The sequence below is a fragment of the Gallus gallus genome, chromosome 1, assembly GCF_016699485.2.
Source record: "Gallus gallus isolate bGalGal1 chromosome 1, bGalGal1.mat.broiler.GRCg7b, whole genome shotgun sequence".
NCBI classification, from domain to species: Eukaryota; Metazoa; Chordata; class Aves; order Galliformes; family Phasianidae; genus Gallus; species Gallus gallus.
In genome coordinates, this window is record NC_052532.1 from 106,958,958 (window position 1) to 106,973,326 (window position 14,369).

General features: G+C 35.8%; 1 protein-coding gene across 4 annotated transcripts in view; it reads right to left on the reverse strand.

The window, feature by feature from the left end:
• The window catches only part of HLCS (holocarboxylase synthetase), a 118,269-nt gene that overhangs the window by 7,874 nt on the left and 96,026 nt on the right, over positions 1 to 14,369 (reverse strand). For all 4 annotated transcript variants that reach the window (XM_025145239.3, XM_416725.8, XM_025145235.3 and 1 more), the window contains 3 exons: positions 6,978 to 7,045; positions 5,843 to 6,003; positions 2,494 to 2,608 (listed from right to left, as the gene is read on the reverse strand). In XM_025145239.3, coding sequence (XP_025001007.2) covers positions 2,494 to 2,608; positions 5,843 to 6,003; positions 6,978 to 7,045 — 344 coding nt within the window. The remainder of the gene's footprint in view (positions 1 to 2,493; positions 2,609 to 5,842; positions 6,004 to 6,977; positions 7,046 to 14,369) is intronic.

Genomic DNA, 14,369 nt, shown 5'->3' on the forward strand with positions numbered 1-14,369 from the left:
CAATCCCACTGAAAGATGGAGAAATATATTATCAGGAAAAATACTATCTGGAAAAAATAATGTGTCATGCCAGGAGATCACAACTCAACTATTTAAACTCAAATACAGTACAAGAAAATTCAAACATAATACAAGTGAAGAAGGAATGACAGAGGTCATTATGATGCAGTTTTTATTGTCAGGCTGCATGATGTGGCCTTTAAATCCACCTGTAGACTAAGGGCACTCAGGTGTGCAGGTATGGAGATCACTGGTGACACATCCAAAAACTGAAATGTACATGCAAAACATGAGATGATTAGCTCAGCTGAAGAAGCACCATCTGAGAATAAGTCTACTGGCCAGAATGTAGACAGCTAATGTGAAAATATTAGGTGTGCAGGCACCTTCTCTTCGCCCATGTGAGAAGGGTAAAAAATTATCATTTAGCACTGACCTTGTTGTGGTATGTTGATGTGGCTAACACAACTTTCAATTCAAGGACAAGCACTGGCTTGAGCATCTATGCATGGCTCTCCTCTATTCCAAACAGCTATGCCCTAGTTGCACAGTGAAGTAGACAGAGTTTCTGCAGGTCAAGCACACTGACCATCTCTTTCAACCCAATTATATTTGGCTACCTACATCTGTTCTGAATCTGGCCCTTAACACCAATGAAGAATATTCTGCAGAACTCCTGTTCCGAAAATCTTCCAAAAAAAAAAAAAAAAAAATCTCTTTTTTATAAAAATATGAACATGAACTGTGCCATCTGCGAGGCCTCAAGCACACGGTACAGTTGAAAAGGCAGGTTTGATTCTTATCTGTCTCTTCTCAGGCACTTCTCAAAGCAGTGAAGCTGTGTAGATGACCTGTGATTTTGATCATTATCATCATTAGATACTCTTTATTAGTGCTAAAAATCTGGTTAGGAAAGGAATCTGCAAGACTATAGAAAGAGGATGACCCATCTGGCTTTCCTGTTGTGTTAGACTGATCTCACTTCTACTACTAACACAAGAATTTAGATGTCGTGAGTCACCCTTACTGCCCTGAGTGTCATGACTGAAATGATGGAACCAATCCTTCAAGTAGTATATGAAAAGTAACTTTCTTTGGGCTGCAAAGTTTTAAGATTGAAAGCCAAGGAAAATGTATGTTTTTTTTTATACTTCAGACCTATCATCACCAAGATGACACCTATGGACATCAGATAGAATGCATACAGTAAATTTCCATTTGAATTTGAACATTCTGGTGTTTACGATAAGCAGCTCAATGTGCAAAGCTAACCTATAATGTGTAAAGAAATACTTGATATGATGAACTGTTTTTTCATCCATTTTTACTTTTCTTACATTAATCAGCTCAGGCTCTGGGAAAACATATGGAAGCAGTAAATGGTTGATGGAGCACAGAGAGACTCTTACTAGTGTCTCAGTGCAATAGTCCATTCTGTACATGCAGATTATCTACAAAATGAGAATATAAAAATTAAATAAAAAATTTAATGGCTAGGCATATATCACAGAAGAAGCTGGTGACTATTTCAACTTTTTTGCTTGTTTGCACCTTAAAAATTAAAACATCTTGACACAAATAGTGTCAGGTTCACATTTTCTTTGCAATACATTTTACTTGTCTACCATGCTATATTTGAATATAAAACAAATAATCATCTTGCTTAATCTTGCTAAGGAACTTGCACTCATTTTTTAGACACATCACAGGTAACTGTTTTTGGAAACAGACTAGAGTTTCTGCTGGCAGGTACTTAAGCACCTGTGACGGAATTGTGCTGCTGCTTATTAGGGGAAGAATCTTCCTTACCAAATATAGCCAGAATTAATAGTCTTTCTGGAACAGGTCTTGCTAGCCTGTAGGAATTAGACTTTCAGGCAGATGAACAAAAAGTCTGTCTATCCTTGCCCTGCCCCTCCCAGCCTTTCCAGCTACTTAGCAAATTTGACTTTTTCTGAGAACTAAAGTAAGGGATTAAATAATCAAATCATTAATCTGCTGCTGCTTCACTGGCAATATTCCAATTTCTTGAAAGATATCAACAGAAACAAGTTACAAATGAATTTAAAAGGGATGAAAGGAAAAATGAAAACATTACTATGTGTACACAGCTCCTCTTCTCCTAGTCTAACAGGCATGTCATTCAGTTATCGTTATTTGTCAGCTTGCAAAAAAAGAAAAACTAAAAAGAATTAGTACTTTCTATTACTTTTGCAATACATCAAGGAGGACATTTTGCCTTCCTCTTGTAATACTCTTTCTTTGAACCCCACTACACCAGCCCAGATGCTTGCATTTGTGTTTTCCTTGTCAAACATATGGAATTATTAAGATGTATGAAAACATTTACTTATGTGCTCTCTTTTGATTGAACACTGTACTTCATTTCTGTATGCCTTCTGTCACTACTTATTATCATCATTCAAACTAATAAAGACATTAACAACAAAATTCTTTAGGAAAAAAGAAAGAAGTCTGAAAATAGACATTCACCAATAAGTATATGAAATGTTGTCTCAATAAGTGTAGAGGTTACCAGAACTCCACCAAGCTTCATAAGATCACTGTAATAAATATCATTTGGCCATTTTACTCGCAGGTCAATATCCTAAAGAAACAAAAACATACACATTTAGAAACACTTTGCACTCTGACACCTATTATTAGAACATGGTTCATTTATCACTCCATATTCTACATTTTCTGTACCTCTTTGCCTAACTGAATGTGATACTATCAGCTCTTCATAACAAGAACTTTTTCAAGGGTTCCACAAATGATACTGAAAAAGCCTCAGTAACATGGTTACATGCGTTACTAAGGAAGTTGGTAGCTGTCAGAGAAAAGTTTCTATTAAGTTAAAAAAGTAAGGCAGATAATAATGGCTTAGAGCAACTAAAAGGAAAACAGTACTAGAGATCTACTGTGCCAAAATCATGAGGTTTTCCAGAATTCACTTACTTGATTCATTAGGCCCTACTAAGGATTGAAAGGATATATTCAAGAAAGATTCAAATTGTGTCAGCACACATGGAAAACTACAGATAAAGTGCAAGTGATGAGAGTAAATTCACAGTAATATCAACGCTAGACTTGAGGGTCTTTGCAGAAACCAGCCAAGGAGACAATGCCATTTTGAACTTCAGAAAGGAAATTTAGCAGACAGGAGAAATTCCCGTTCTCAGCTACGTAAATACTTCAGTAGTGTCCTTAATACATTCACACTTTTGGCAGCTATGCTCAAGCAACACCATGGAGCTGGAAACACAAACTATGCTGTATGACACCATTCCAGTGCAATAGAGAAGTTTTTGTTGAAATTACAGAACTGAACTGAAGCTTGCACTGGCTACTTAAACACAAAAAGAAAGCAAATGTGCTTCCTGTAGTTTGAAAAACTGCATATGACCATATCCCAAGAGGCAAATTATGGGAGGTGCTCCAGGACTACAAGAGTCACATTCCCTCCTATTGTAGATTATGAAATCCCTTTACAGGATGTGTGAAAACTGCACCTGGGTTCATGTCCACTTTTTTGACAGATTTAAAGGCCAGAGAGGAGTGCATTATATATACATGGACAGGAAATAATAGCTGATTTTGCTATCAAAGCATTCTAAGAGAATATCAGCAATTCATATTTGTTATGGAAAACAACTCTTGACACTGTGAAAGGTTTTATAGAAGACTCTTGACACATGCAAAGTATGCCACAGTTAAACAGTATTATCAGTGCTAAGAGATCTGACAGTAACCAAAGGAGAGCTCTCCATTCTCTTCGCAAAAGATTGGCAATATGCTCAGTAGATCTTATTTAAGGAAAACATACACCTGTATGACACCACACACCAGCTCTGCAACTGAGGTCACTAACAAGCATGAAAAATTACCAAGTCAATGGTGTATTTTAATGATGCAAACTACACAGTAAAGACTTGTGTTGTTTGCCACAAAACAAGGTTCTGCATAACTATCAATATGTCACAGAAATGATGGGAAAGTCACAGTGGGAATGAAGCATGTTCTTAATTTCCTTTATAGAGAGAAATTTATGCTGTTCTCAGAATGGGAAAGTAAAACACTCTCTGGATATGAGTTTGTTTGAATTTGCAGCACTAACATCTGATAGTAAAACTTACAATTGGAACTGTCATGTTTTCTCAAAAAGAGCCCAGAACAAAAGCCTCAATCACTGCCTATTTAGAGCTGCAAACATTCATGACAGAATCCTAAAAACAATGACTGGCTGATAAACTGAGACACATGTATTTTATATCTACATATGGAAATCCTGACATGGATTTTGGGGATAGCGAACCACACTAAATTGTATTAAAGTAACATTAAGATTCTGACATACGCCCATGGAGGTATGGAAATTCAGAGGTAAGAATGAAACCACTTTTCTAAATTAGCCATTGTTTTCAGCTGCTGCAGTATGTCTGTTCATCCGACACTAAGAAAAGCCACGCGATATTCAAGTCCAAAGCAGAAACTTAAGCTTTGAGTTTCAGATAAATCTTTGAATTTCCTTGCTTTAACGTATTTGAGTCCAGACCCTCAATGTTATTTTAACCCATTATCTTGTATTTGATTTACTGGAGGAGGGGAGGATGGGATGGAATACCACAACAACATAATTCAATCCTCTCAATTATGTATACTGGAAGATTTTCTTAATACGTGTTTCTCTACTGTCAAAGAGATTGAGCAGCTTTGCTTTGGTCATATCAAGCTACTGGGAAGACAGGAAGTCTCCAAATAAGTTTGGTACAACAATATCTACATTACTGGTTCACATCATATTTATATTAACACTTAGTACGTCAGTCACATTCTTCCTCTAGAATGGAATAAAAATAAAAAAAAAAGACACAGGTAAGCATACAGAAGCAAAAACACCTCAATTCCTAAATTAACTCCTTCCCCAGTCAGACTCATATTTTGTAAAACTAACCCTTGTCCCTTCGATTTTAACTGGTTAAATTATTCACTCCAGCCAAATACTTCATACTGTAAATTTTAGCCTGAAGCATTTTGCTTTTATAGTCAAGTTATGAAGCACTGAAGTTAGAAGGTTTTAATAGAAAGGCTGACAGACCCTAAACTACAGCAAAGCTACTGGGTGCCACTATAATAAAGTTCATGTGTAAATGTGTATAAGTCATTGATTTTCTGTAATATAGGAAACATATGCTTTAGTTAACTACTTCTGTAAAATACCAAAGTTTTATAGTTAGCAAATATTAGGAAATGGTAACATTAAAAAGGAGATATATGAGGTGCTGAAGAAGACTGGTTCTTCATTTTAATACTGATGACAGGACACTTGATTCCCTCTTGAGAGCAATACTCCTAAGTTCTTGCCTTAGAAATCAGTTTTCAACCTTAAAAAAAGAGTTGGAAAAATCTTTTAAAAGGGATAAAGTGACCACTGAAACAGCACTGACAAAAAAAGCAGAAAAGGATTTGTCAATTTTATTTGTTTTTCCTTCCTCTCACTTCCCCTGCTACTTCAGAACCAAAACAAATTAACTCAATTGTTAGACAAACAAAAATGACATTTTCTTTACTGCTGAGGATTGAATCTTAAGTTTTGTCAGATTATGAGAGAAGTGAGGGTAGTATAACACAGCTCAGTAAAATATTCATCATATGCATTCATCATATGCATACTAGATTTCTTAAAACATATAAATAATCAAGTATGTATAAAAGTTAAACTTACTACTGTTGTTCACCACTGTATTAGTGTTGAGTCATTCGACATACAGAAGACACAGTAAAAATCGGATTTTAATGAAAATGGAAACAAATTTTGAGATTAATTAAAATGAGATACCTCATATCCTGGTATTGATCTAACCGACTCTACCACTGCCAAGGACACTAGGTGTTGAATAAAAGGAATTCTCTGGCCCAAGTTGGAATGTAAAGGGATTGTGATATGTAAAGTGGATAGTGCACAACCAATGGGACTGAGCCAAACATTTCCGCCACGACCTGGGGAGAGAGAGAAAAAAAATTAACTTCAACACAATAAAAAATAATAATAAAAACATCACTTTGTTAATGTAGATAACTACATGAGAGAAAGATTCAGCAGTACCCACCTGAGAACATACAGTAAGTCCTGTAAAGAAGTTTCCAAACTAATTTTGAAAGAAAAATTTTAAAAGTGCAGAACTTCTTCTTTAAAAACACAAAAACAAGCAGGTTGTTTAATGTGCATGCTGCTACTTGGTTTCATAGAATGTTCTAAATTACTTGTTTCCAATATTTTCCCAGTATTGAGTAACAAACACTTTCCAAATAATATTGCTTTATTTAAGTAAAGAAGTATTTGTGAAGATATTTTGAGTGTGTCTACAAATCTATCCATACTGTGAATCATCTTGACACAAGCTAGATTTCAGCCAGAAACTGGTTAACCATCTTCATGTAGATACATGTTTAGAAGAGCTTATTCCAACTAACTGGAAGTGGATTTTAAATAAGTGGTAGTATCTTCCTAGGAAAAAGGCAGAACCTGCTTGCATATGCTTGCAAAAGACTGTGAAATCCCACATGACATTTTAAGACAGTCCTGCAGGCTCAACAGAACCTCTGTCTCAGAGCAAGTCAGGAACCAGTCTTGTTCCAGTTAAATCAAAAAGGAGTTCTGATTTGGAAGTCTGACTTGTATTACACTAAATGCATAGTGATGGCAGTTTGCATGACTGCAGAGACTTTTTGGCAGAAACTAGAAGACCACTAAATCATTTCTGCAAAAGCCACCAAACATCCTGAAAATGTTTACTTTGGTCTCTGTTAACTTAGGTTTTGAATTTAAATCCACAGTTCAAGCAAGAGAAGAGGACACTATTATTCTGTAGTTTATTATAAAAAATATTCATATTGTATCTTTAGTGCAACTGTGTGACATTAAAATGTCCTATTCTGTATGTTCAATATGCACTTGAAGGAAACTTACTAACCTTTCCCTTGTGTTTGTCGAACAGCAATTGCTATTAAACCCATCTCCTCAGGCAACTTGAACATTAACCTGTCAATTAAAGAAAAAAAAAACATGCTTATCAGCTGGAACACTAAGCTACATTCATGAAAATTTAGGTTTAAATGTCAGGTAATATTTTACATTAACATTGCACTACCATTTATCCATTTTCAGTTAATATTTATTCTTGACCAAAAAGCATTAGAATATTTTAAAAAGATTAATTGAAAAATTATCGTGTAAAACATTACTGTATCTATTACACTGGAAAAAATTATAGCCATAGTTCATTCAAGGTGCCTTCCGATAACACACGTTTTGCATTTCTTCACATTTTCTTGAATTGCTTATTTTTTGTGTGTTGCTATCTTCAGTAAGTGACAACTAGCAATTCTAGACATTTGTTTCTACTTAAAGCAATTTTTTTTTCATACTACAGAATATAACAGCAGCAGTTTCTGATTATTTAGAAAACCAATATGGTGGCAATAAAGCAGTTTAAAAGATACACTATCCCCTGAGAACTAATTATGATTTAACTACAGTAAATAAATCTACACCTTCTGAGAGCTCTAGAGAACACTGGCTTATTTTAGGCTTGTGTTCTGCTTTTAAAATAGTTTCACTTAAAAGAATACTAACTTTCCTCTGGGGATAAGTAGAAAGTGCACTTTAACACCACCAAATGAGTCAATGCTAGACTTAAAAAAGAAGAAGAAAAAAAAAACCTACTGTGAGAACTTTGTTCAAGCTGCTTTAAAACAGATCTGAATTGTACTATGATCCTTCTTCGTTTCACATTTTTGGGAAGAGTTATTTAACAGATAAAATAGATATTCAAGATGGTGCCAGCAAGGCAAACCCAGAGAGAGATTAATAGCCTAAAACCCTACTTCTAATATGGGCACAAATACAATGTTGTTCATTCATACAAAAGTGGTCTTGTCTTGGAGATAAGTGCAGCCCAATCCTTCAAAACTATTTTCTCTGAATTTCAGATGCATGTGAAAAGTGCTTAAAGTTCTGAAATCAAGCATCACTGAGTTGAAGGGACCAGCTCCAAGCACAAGCATGGCCCCACTGCTCATCGGACACAAACATTTTGGCAGATATCATGCTAAGGAACTAGCCATCTGTCCTACTTTTCAGCTTGATAAGGATGTTAGTAAGCCGAAGAGGAACATTAACAGCAAGAAGATTCAGAATAGCTTTCCAAGGGTTGACTTGCTCTCATAATGATCAAAATGGTATGTTATTTGAAGACTCAAATAATGCCTGAATTATAAATGTCTTTACTAGTTAGAAATGTTTTTGAACCAAAACTAACAGAAGCCTTGAAGACCCAGCAAAATTTTTCCACAGCACTGCAGAATCAGTGAGACATTGTCAATAGCAATAGCCAGATCTCTTTGACAATCCTTTTCCATCTTACATGAGTTACAGTTTGACAATTCATAACTTTGGACACTATGAATTATTTGCCAAGACTAAGATCACTTATCTACCGTCAATCTTGAGAAAACACCTCCACTTATGCTGGGATCTAGCAGAAAATCCTAGGCGGCTCTTTACGCCCATGTGGCTTCAGCACTGTCATCTGGGAACAGCATGATTTCAATTACAACACCAACTTCATAGCTTCGCAACAAGAAAATCTAATTTAAATTTGGAAGCTCACTTAAGAAGAGATTACAGGCTTTGTCAAAAAACGCTGATTTCTGTTTCTTCTCCACTCATACTTGTTTATAAATAGGAAAAAAAAAAGTAATTTGCTGCCACGATTGGAGGGAAATAATCAAAGCAGGAATAAAAGTAAGTATGAATCCAAAACACAGGCTGTAGAACAAAGAGATATGATCAACAGAATGCATGAATGTAGCTATTAGAGGCTTGGCAGCAGGTAACAACTTATTAAACACAGAGACTGAGTTTGTGCTTTTAAGGGTCATGAAGATATTCTTCAAGATGGACACAACATGGGGAAGTTGTTAATACCCAGACTGATATACCAAGAGGGAGAGAGATTTATTGTTACTATTTCCTGAGATTGTTCTGGGAATACCATCAAGTCTAAGATAGTAAAAAAGAAGAAAACAACACAATCCTCACCCATTCAAACTTCAGGGCTTTGTAAATTGTGTGTGCTAGCTGGGTTTTTTTCCTGAGAGAAACAACTTGTATTTTCCTTTCCAGAAAGAGAAACTGTACGTGCACTTTTTTGCATTTCAACTTCCCCTCTTTTCTTTCAACTTAATCAGTTGCAGACATAACTATTTCATTTTTCTGCAGAGTAACTTAATCACAATGTTCACCACGTTTTTCTCCTAAATTTTTGCCTTCATGAAATTCACTGTTCTTTATTCTGCTCTGTAACAAAATTGCTCTATAAATTAAGTCAAAAGACCACACTGAAATACAAGAGCGGGAAAACATGGAACATCTGAAAACAAATTTACCCATCAGGAAAAATATCAGACAGCACTTATACAGCCACAGATGAAGATACTTGAATTGTATGTAAATTTTTTCTTCTCTGCCTTGGCCATTTCTGTGGGATTTTCCAAAATGTAAGCAAAGCACTTTTGGAATGCAAGAATATTAGAACAGTTGAAATATGAAAACAGATTCTAGCATGCTTATACATCCTGCAACACATAGCATCAGTGCTGTCAAGAGCAATAAACAATACCTAATTACTTTAAAGAAATTTTAAGTCTGAGAATGTATCTGTCTTTATAACTACTCAATACAATGACTTTTCTTCCGATGTGAATGTTATATGGGAATTGAAACCACAGAAACTATGTTTGAATTATGTTAGCGGCCTGACAACTATAAATTTCATTGATGTTGTGGGTTTAAGGTTGAAATTCTCATTAATGCATCCTGCTGTGTTACAGTATTGCAGAGGTATTACAACAGGCAGCATTACATTCCAGATGTTAAAATACCTGGGCACAAGTGGGTGAGTTATGAACAGATTTCTCCCTTCACTCCAAGTTTCTGAAAATCTCGCTCTCAAATAGCTTGTTTGTAACTACTGTTTACACAGGAAATTATAAAATAACATAAAAACTTTCAATGTTTAGTTGAAAGGAAAATAACATATCTTTTGATAAGTTTCTTGTATTACTTTGGACAAAAATATGGCCTGAACACTTGCTTTACTACTTTATATGCACTGTTTCTGCTCATTACATCCAGTCTGAAAACAAGCAGTGTTGATGCCCACTAGTATTTTTCCTAAACTCTCCATTGCTCTCCATTTCCTCTTCATAGCACTCAATTGCATGGTGCTGTGTTTGACTCCAGGCTGTGTGTGCTGAATGACCTGCCAGAGGGCATGCTGGCCAAGCATAACAGATCTCTTGAGTCCACACTGTAGACTTTCTTAGTGGCAGCCCTGATATGGGTCCCTTTTCCCTATCTCGAAGCCTGTCTTCAAGAGAGCATAAAAACCTGAAGGAACAGCTCAAATATATGTAATTCTTCTGCAAAGTAGGTGGCAGACTGATTAAGGGCTGGTGGGCCACAATCTGAGTAGAAGCCAGCAAGAATGACATAATGGTGGGAGGGAATTTGTAACAGGCCAAAAGGATGAAAGAGGAAAGTCTTTTTGAATAGCTTGAGAACATCTGCAGATGACAGATCCTGATTCCTATGGGAGACTCTAATCTCCCTGATAACTGATACAAAGGAAACAAAGTGGGATATGTTACTTACATACATTATGTTACTCACATACATTAACTATACGATAGATTTTATATGTGGCTCAAGACAACAACTCTTCAGTCAATGCAACCCAGGCAAGTCAAAAGGTAGGATGCCCATATGTTAGATTATCTACTCCTTGGTCTGCTATAAACAAGGGAGAGCAAGTTGTGGAAGTGATAATCTGTGGCAGTCTTGGCCATAGCAAATATGATCCAATGCTGTTCAAGATTTTGACAGGAATAAGGAAGGTAAGTAACAGTACAAATCCTGGATTTCGCAAGAGGAAAATTCAGTTTATTCAGAGACCTGGTAGGTGGAATCTTATTGAGAGGCAGCTCTAAAAGACATAGGAGCTCAGCAAGCCCAGTCTTTAAAGAACCTTCTCTGCCAACACAACAGCACATCACAATGCTTAGGAAAATGGTTAGATGAACAGGGTGCCTGATTTGTCTAAAACGAAAATTCGTGAATACAAGAAGAACATACAAGGACAGGCTACATAGGAAAAATGCAGAAATACTGTCCAGGCAAGCAAGGATGATGCTAAGAAAGCCAATCCTCAACTACATTAGAAACTGGCAAGAAAACTGGCAACAAGAATTTCTATTGATACACTGTTAGAATAAACAAGGAAAATGAGGTCTCATAGCTGACTGGGACATACAAATAAAGATTAAATAAAGTTACAAAATGTCTTCTTTGACTTCTTTGATATCTCCCAGGCCTTTATGGATATGTTCAAGCAGAAGAGGAAATACAAGCAGTAGAAATGGATTGATTTCATAAATCTGTTGAGAAATCTTTTCTCATTCAAGTCCATGAAAGCATCTGAGAGTGCTGAGAGAGCTGGCTGATGTCAGTTACATCAAGGTTGCTCTCTGTCCTCATGGTCATAGAGGTAAGGGGAAGTCCCAGCATGGAATGGGGCAAATTTTGCAATCATCTTGTATTCCAGTTCGGCCATCATGGTCTAGATGTGTGTGCTACCAGTCGAGCAAATAAAGCTGCCTGGATTCTGGGATTGAAAAGTGGTATTCAGTGGCTTGTATTCTACTGTAAACTGGTCACAACTGCAGTTCTTCGGGAGTTTATTCTGAGATGCGTCCTGTTTATTATCTCAATATATTTACTGATGACTTGTGAGATAAAAATGACACAGAATCATAGAATAGTTCAGTTGGAAAAGACCTTCAAGATCATCAAGTCCAACTGCAACCTAACCATACTACTCTAACTCTAACAACCCACCACTAAATCATATCCAAACATGCATTTCAATCAAGTTTACAAATGACACTGAGCTATGAGGATAACTAATCATTGGAATAGGATGCCCAGTCATGTTGTGAAATACTGCAGTACACGGAGTTTTCAAGACCTGACTGGACTGTTGTCTAGCTAGTCTGAATTCACTGTTGATCTTGCTTAAAAGCAGAGGGGTGGAGTAGAGACCTTCAGGAATCCCTTCCATCCTGAATGATTCTTTGATTTCAGGAAATGAACAGAAACCTGGTAACCTTAGTATTTCTATCTGTCCTTAAAATGCAGTCAAGATTAGTCAGCAACTAGCCACTAGCTAATTACAGAACCAGCAGTTTATCCCAGAAGCTGTTCACTGGAATTCCCTATCCCAAATATCATCCTAGATAAAAGCTATTTTCATACTCTCTTTCTAACTTTAATTAACACCTAACTTTATCCATCTTCCACTTTCCATTCACCATTTTATACATGACCAGGTGCAATACACAGTCCCCAAATAGATTGACTCACACAGCTGAGACAGGTAGAAGAACACCTAAACTGTTAATCCTCGTGACGCTTATTTAAATGATAGGAAACATACTGCCCTGTGCTGTTATAACTTTGCCTATATTCAGCCGGCAAAATATGTGCCAGAATACACTATTACATGAATGCACTCTTCTGTTCTATTGCAAAAATTCATAGCTTTTTTCACGTTATAGTGGATTTCCCTGTAGCAACATTAGTACAGAAAGGACCATTTAGTATCAAATTCTCTTTGAACTCTTTAGATATATTAATATCCTATATTCCCATGAAAAAGCATAAGTAATTACAATGTCCTAGACTTGTGGAAAACTAAAAAAGTACTGGCACACTGAAATGCTGGTTTCTTGTACTTCATAGAAATAAATACTAAAAATAAATAAATAAATAATCCTGTATTAGTCCTGATATTTTCAGCAAGGAATAATCTACTGATACTATGAATGACATAGACTGGCAACTTATATATACTATATAATTGGAAAGTAGCAGAGTTAAACAAAATTACAGTAAATAGGAAGATTGTTAGTAGGGCATGTAAACCATGTGAGCTATTTTTCAGCTGAATCAGTGCTCTAATCTGGCTCATCATAAATGAATACTGCTGTTGGCAAAAGGGGAGTAAGAGTAAAAAAGCCAGTGGGTAGAAGGGAAGACCAAACCACCTCTTCTTTCCCACATATGTATTTCTGCTTGATTTAAATTACCATATTACAGCCTCAGAATAGTATATGCTTTGCATGTGGAATCAAGCTTGTTGAACAGATAGGGTAAAATTAGCATTAAATGATCGTTTTTTCTGTTTACTGCATTTTTCAGCTGCTAATTTTCTTGCTTCTCTATTTTTATACCAGATATTTCATAATTAATCCTCCGTACATGTTTATAGGCTTTTTCTCTTAAAAAAATATGAATAAGAGAATTTTAAAACACAGTACCATACAGCCAAAGGTGTCAGGAAACGTACCCAAATAAGAAAGGACTCCAAAAAATTGGTTTGCCAACAAAATGCCAGTAAAATTTGAAACCTGGGTTCAGACACACTGGTAATGTTCCAAAACTCAAAACTTAAAGAACTTCTTTATTCAGTAAATCAGCTTCTCTGTGAATATCATCAAGACCACAAAGTTACAGTAAAGGAGGGAGTTTCCAAGGGAGATGAGAGAAGAGTCTTGGAGTTCAAGTTGTTTCAATTTTTAATTTGAAAAGCAAACGCTCCCACCATTTTGAACTTACTTTTCCTTTAAAAATTAACCTTTTCATTTCATGACCTTTCTGTATTCGAAAAAGCTACCTGAAGCATACTGAAAATTTAGCACAGAATAAATGGAAATGAAACAGATTTCATTAAAAAAAAATGAACTCCAGTGCCAAGATCTAAGAATAGAGTAGTTGCTGGAATGCAGTGAAACACATTTATCTTAACATTTTAAGAACAGAATCTTCAGAGCAGAATAAAAAGTTACAAACATATTGACCAAAACCAGACTGAAGTATTCTTGTCCAAGGTAAAGCACAGTACAGATGCTATAAAAATTTCAAACACACAGATCAAGGCAGCTTGCTGTTATGTCACTTTTATCACTAGTTTCATCATGTTAGATAAGACTATACAAGCTAGGTCACTAAGAGGGAAATCTTAAAGTAACCCTATACAGCACAGCAAGAAATAGAAGCATTTCAATAAGGTAGTAATTTTGTTTTAAACTAGCATTGCCCCTTAATAACTTAAAACGTAAAGACACTCAAACATTGGGATCTCAAAAGTAATCAGTAGCAATTCTGAATTCATACAATTTTATTTGAAGTCACCTTTAAGATGAAAAAAAAGCAAACAAAAAACAGAGAACTTTTCTGCACAGAC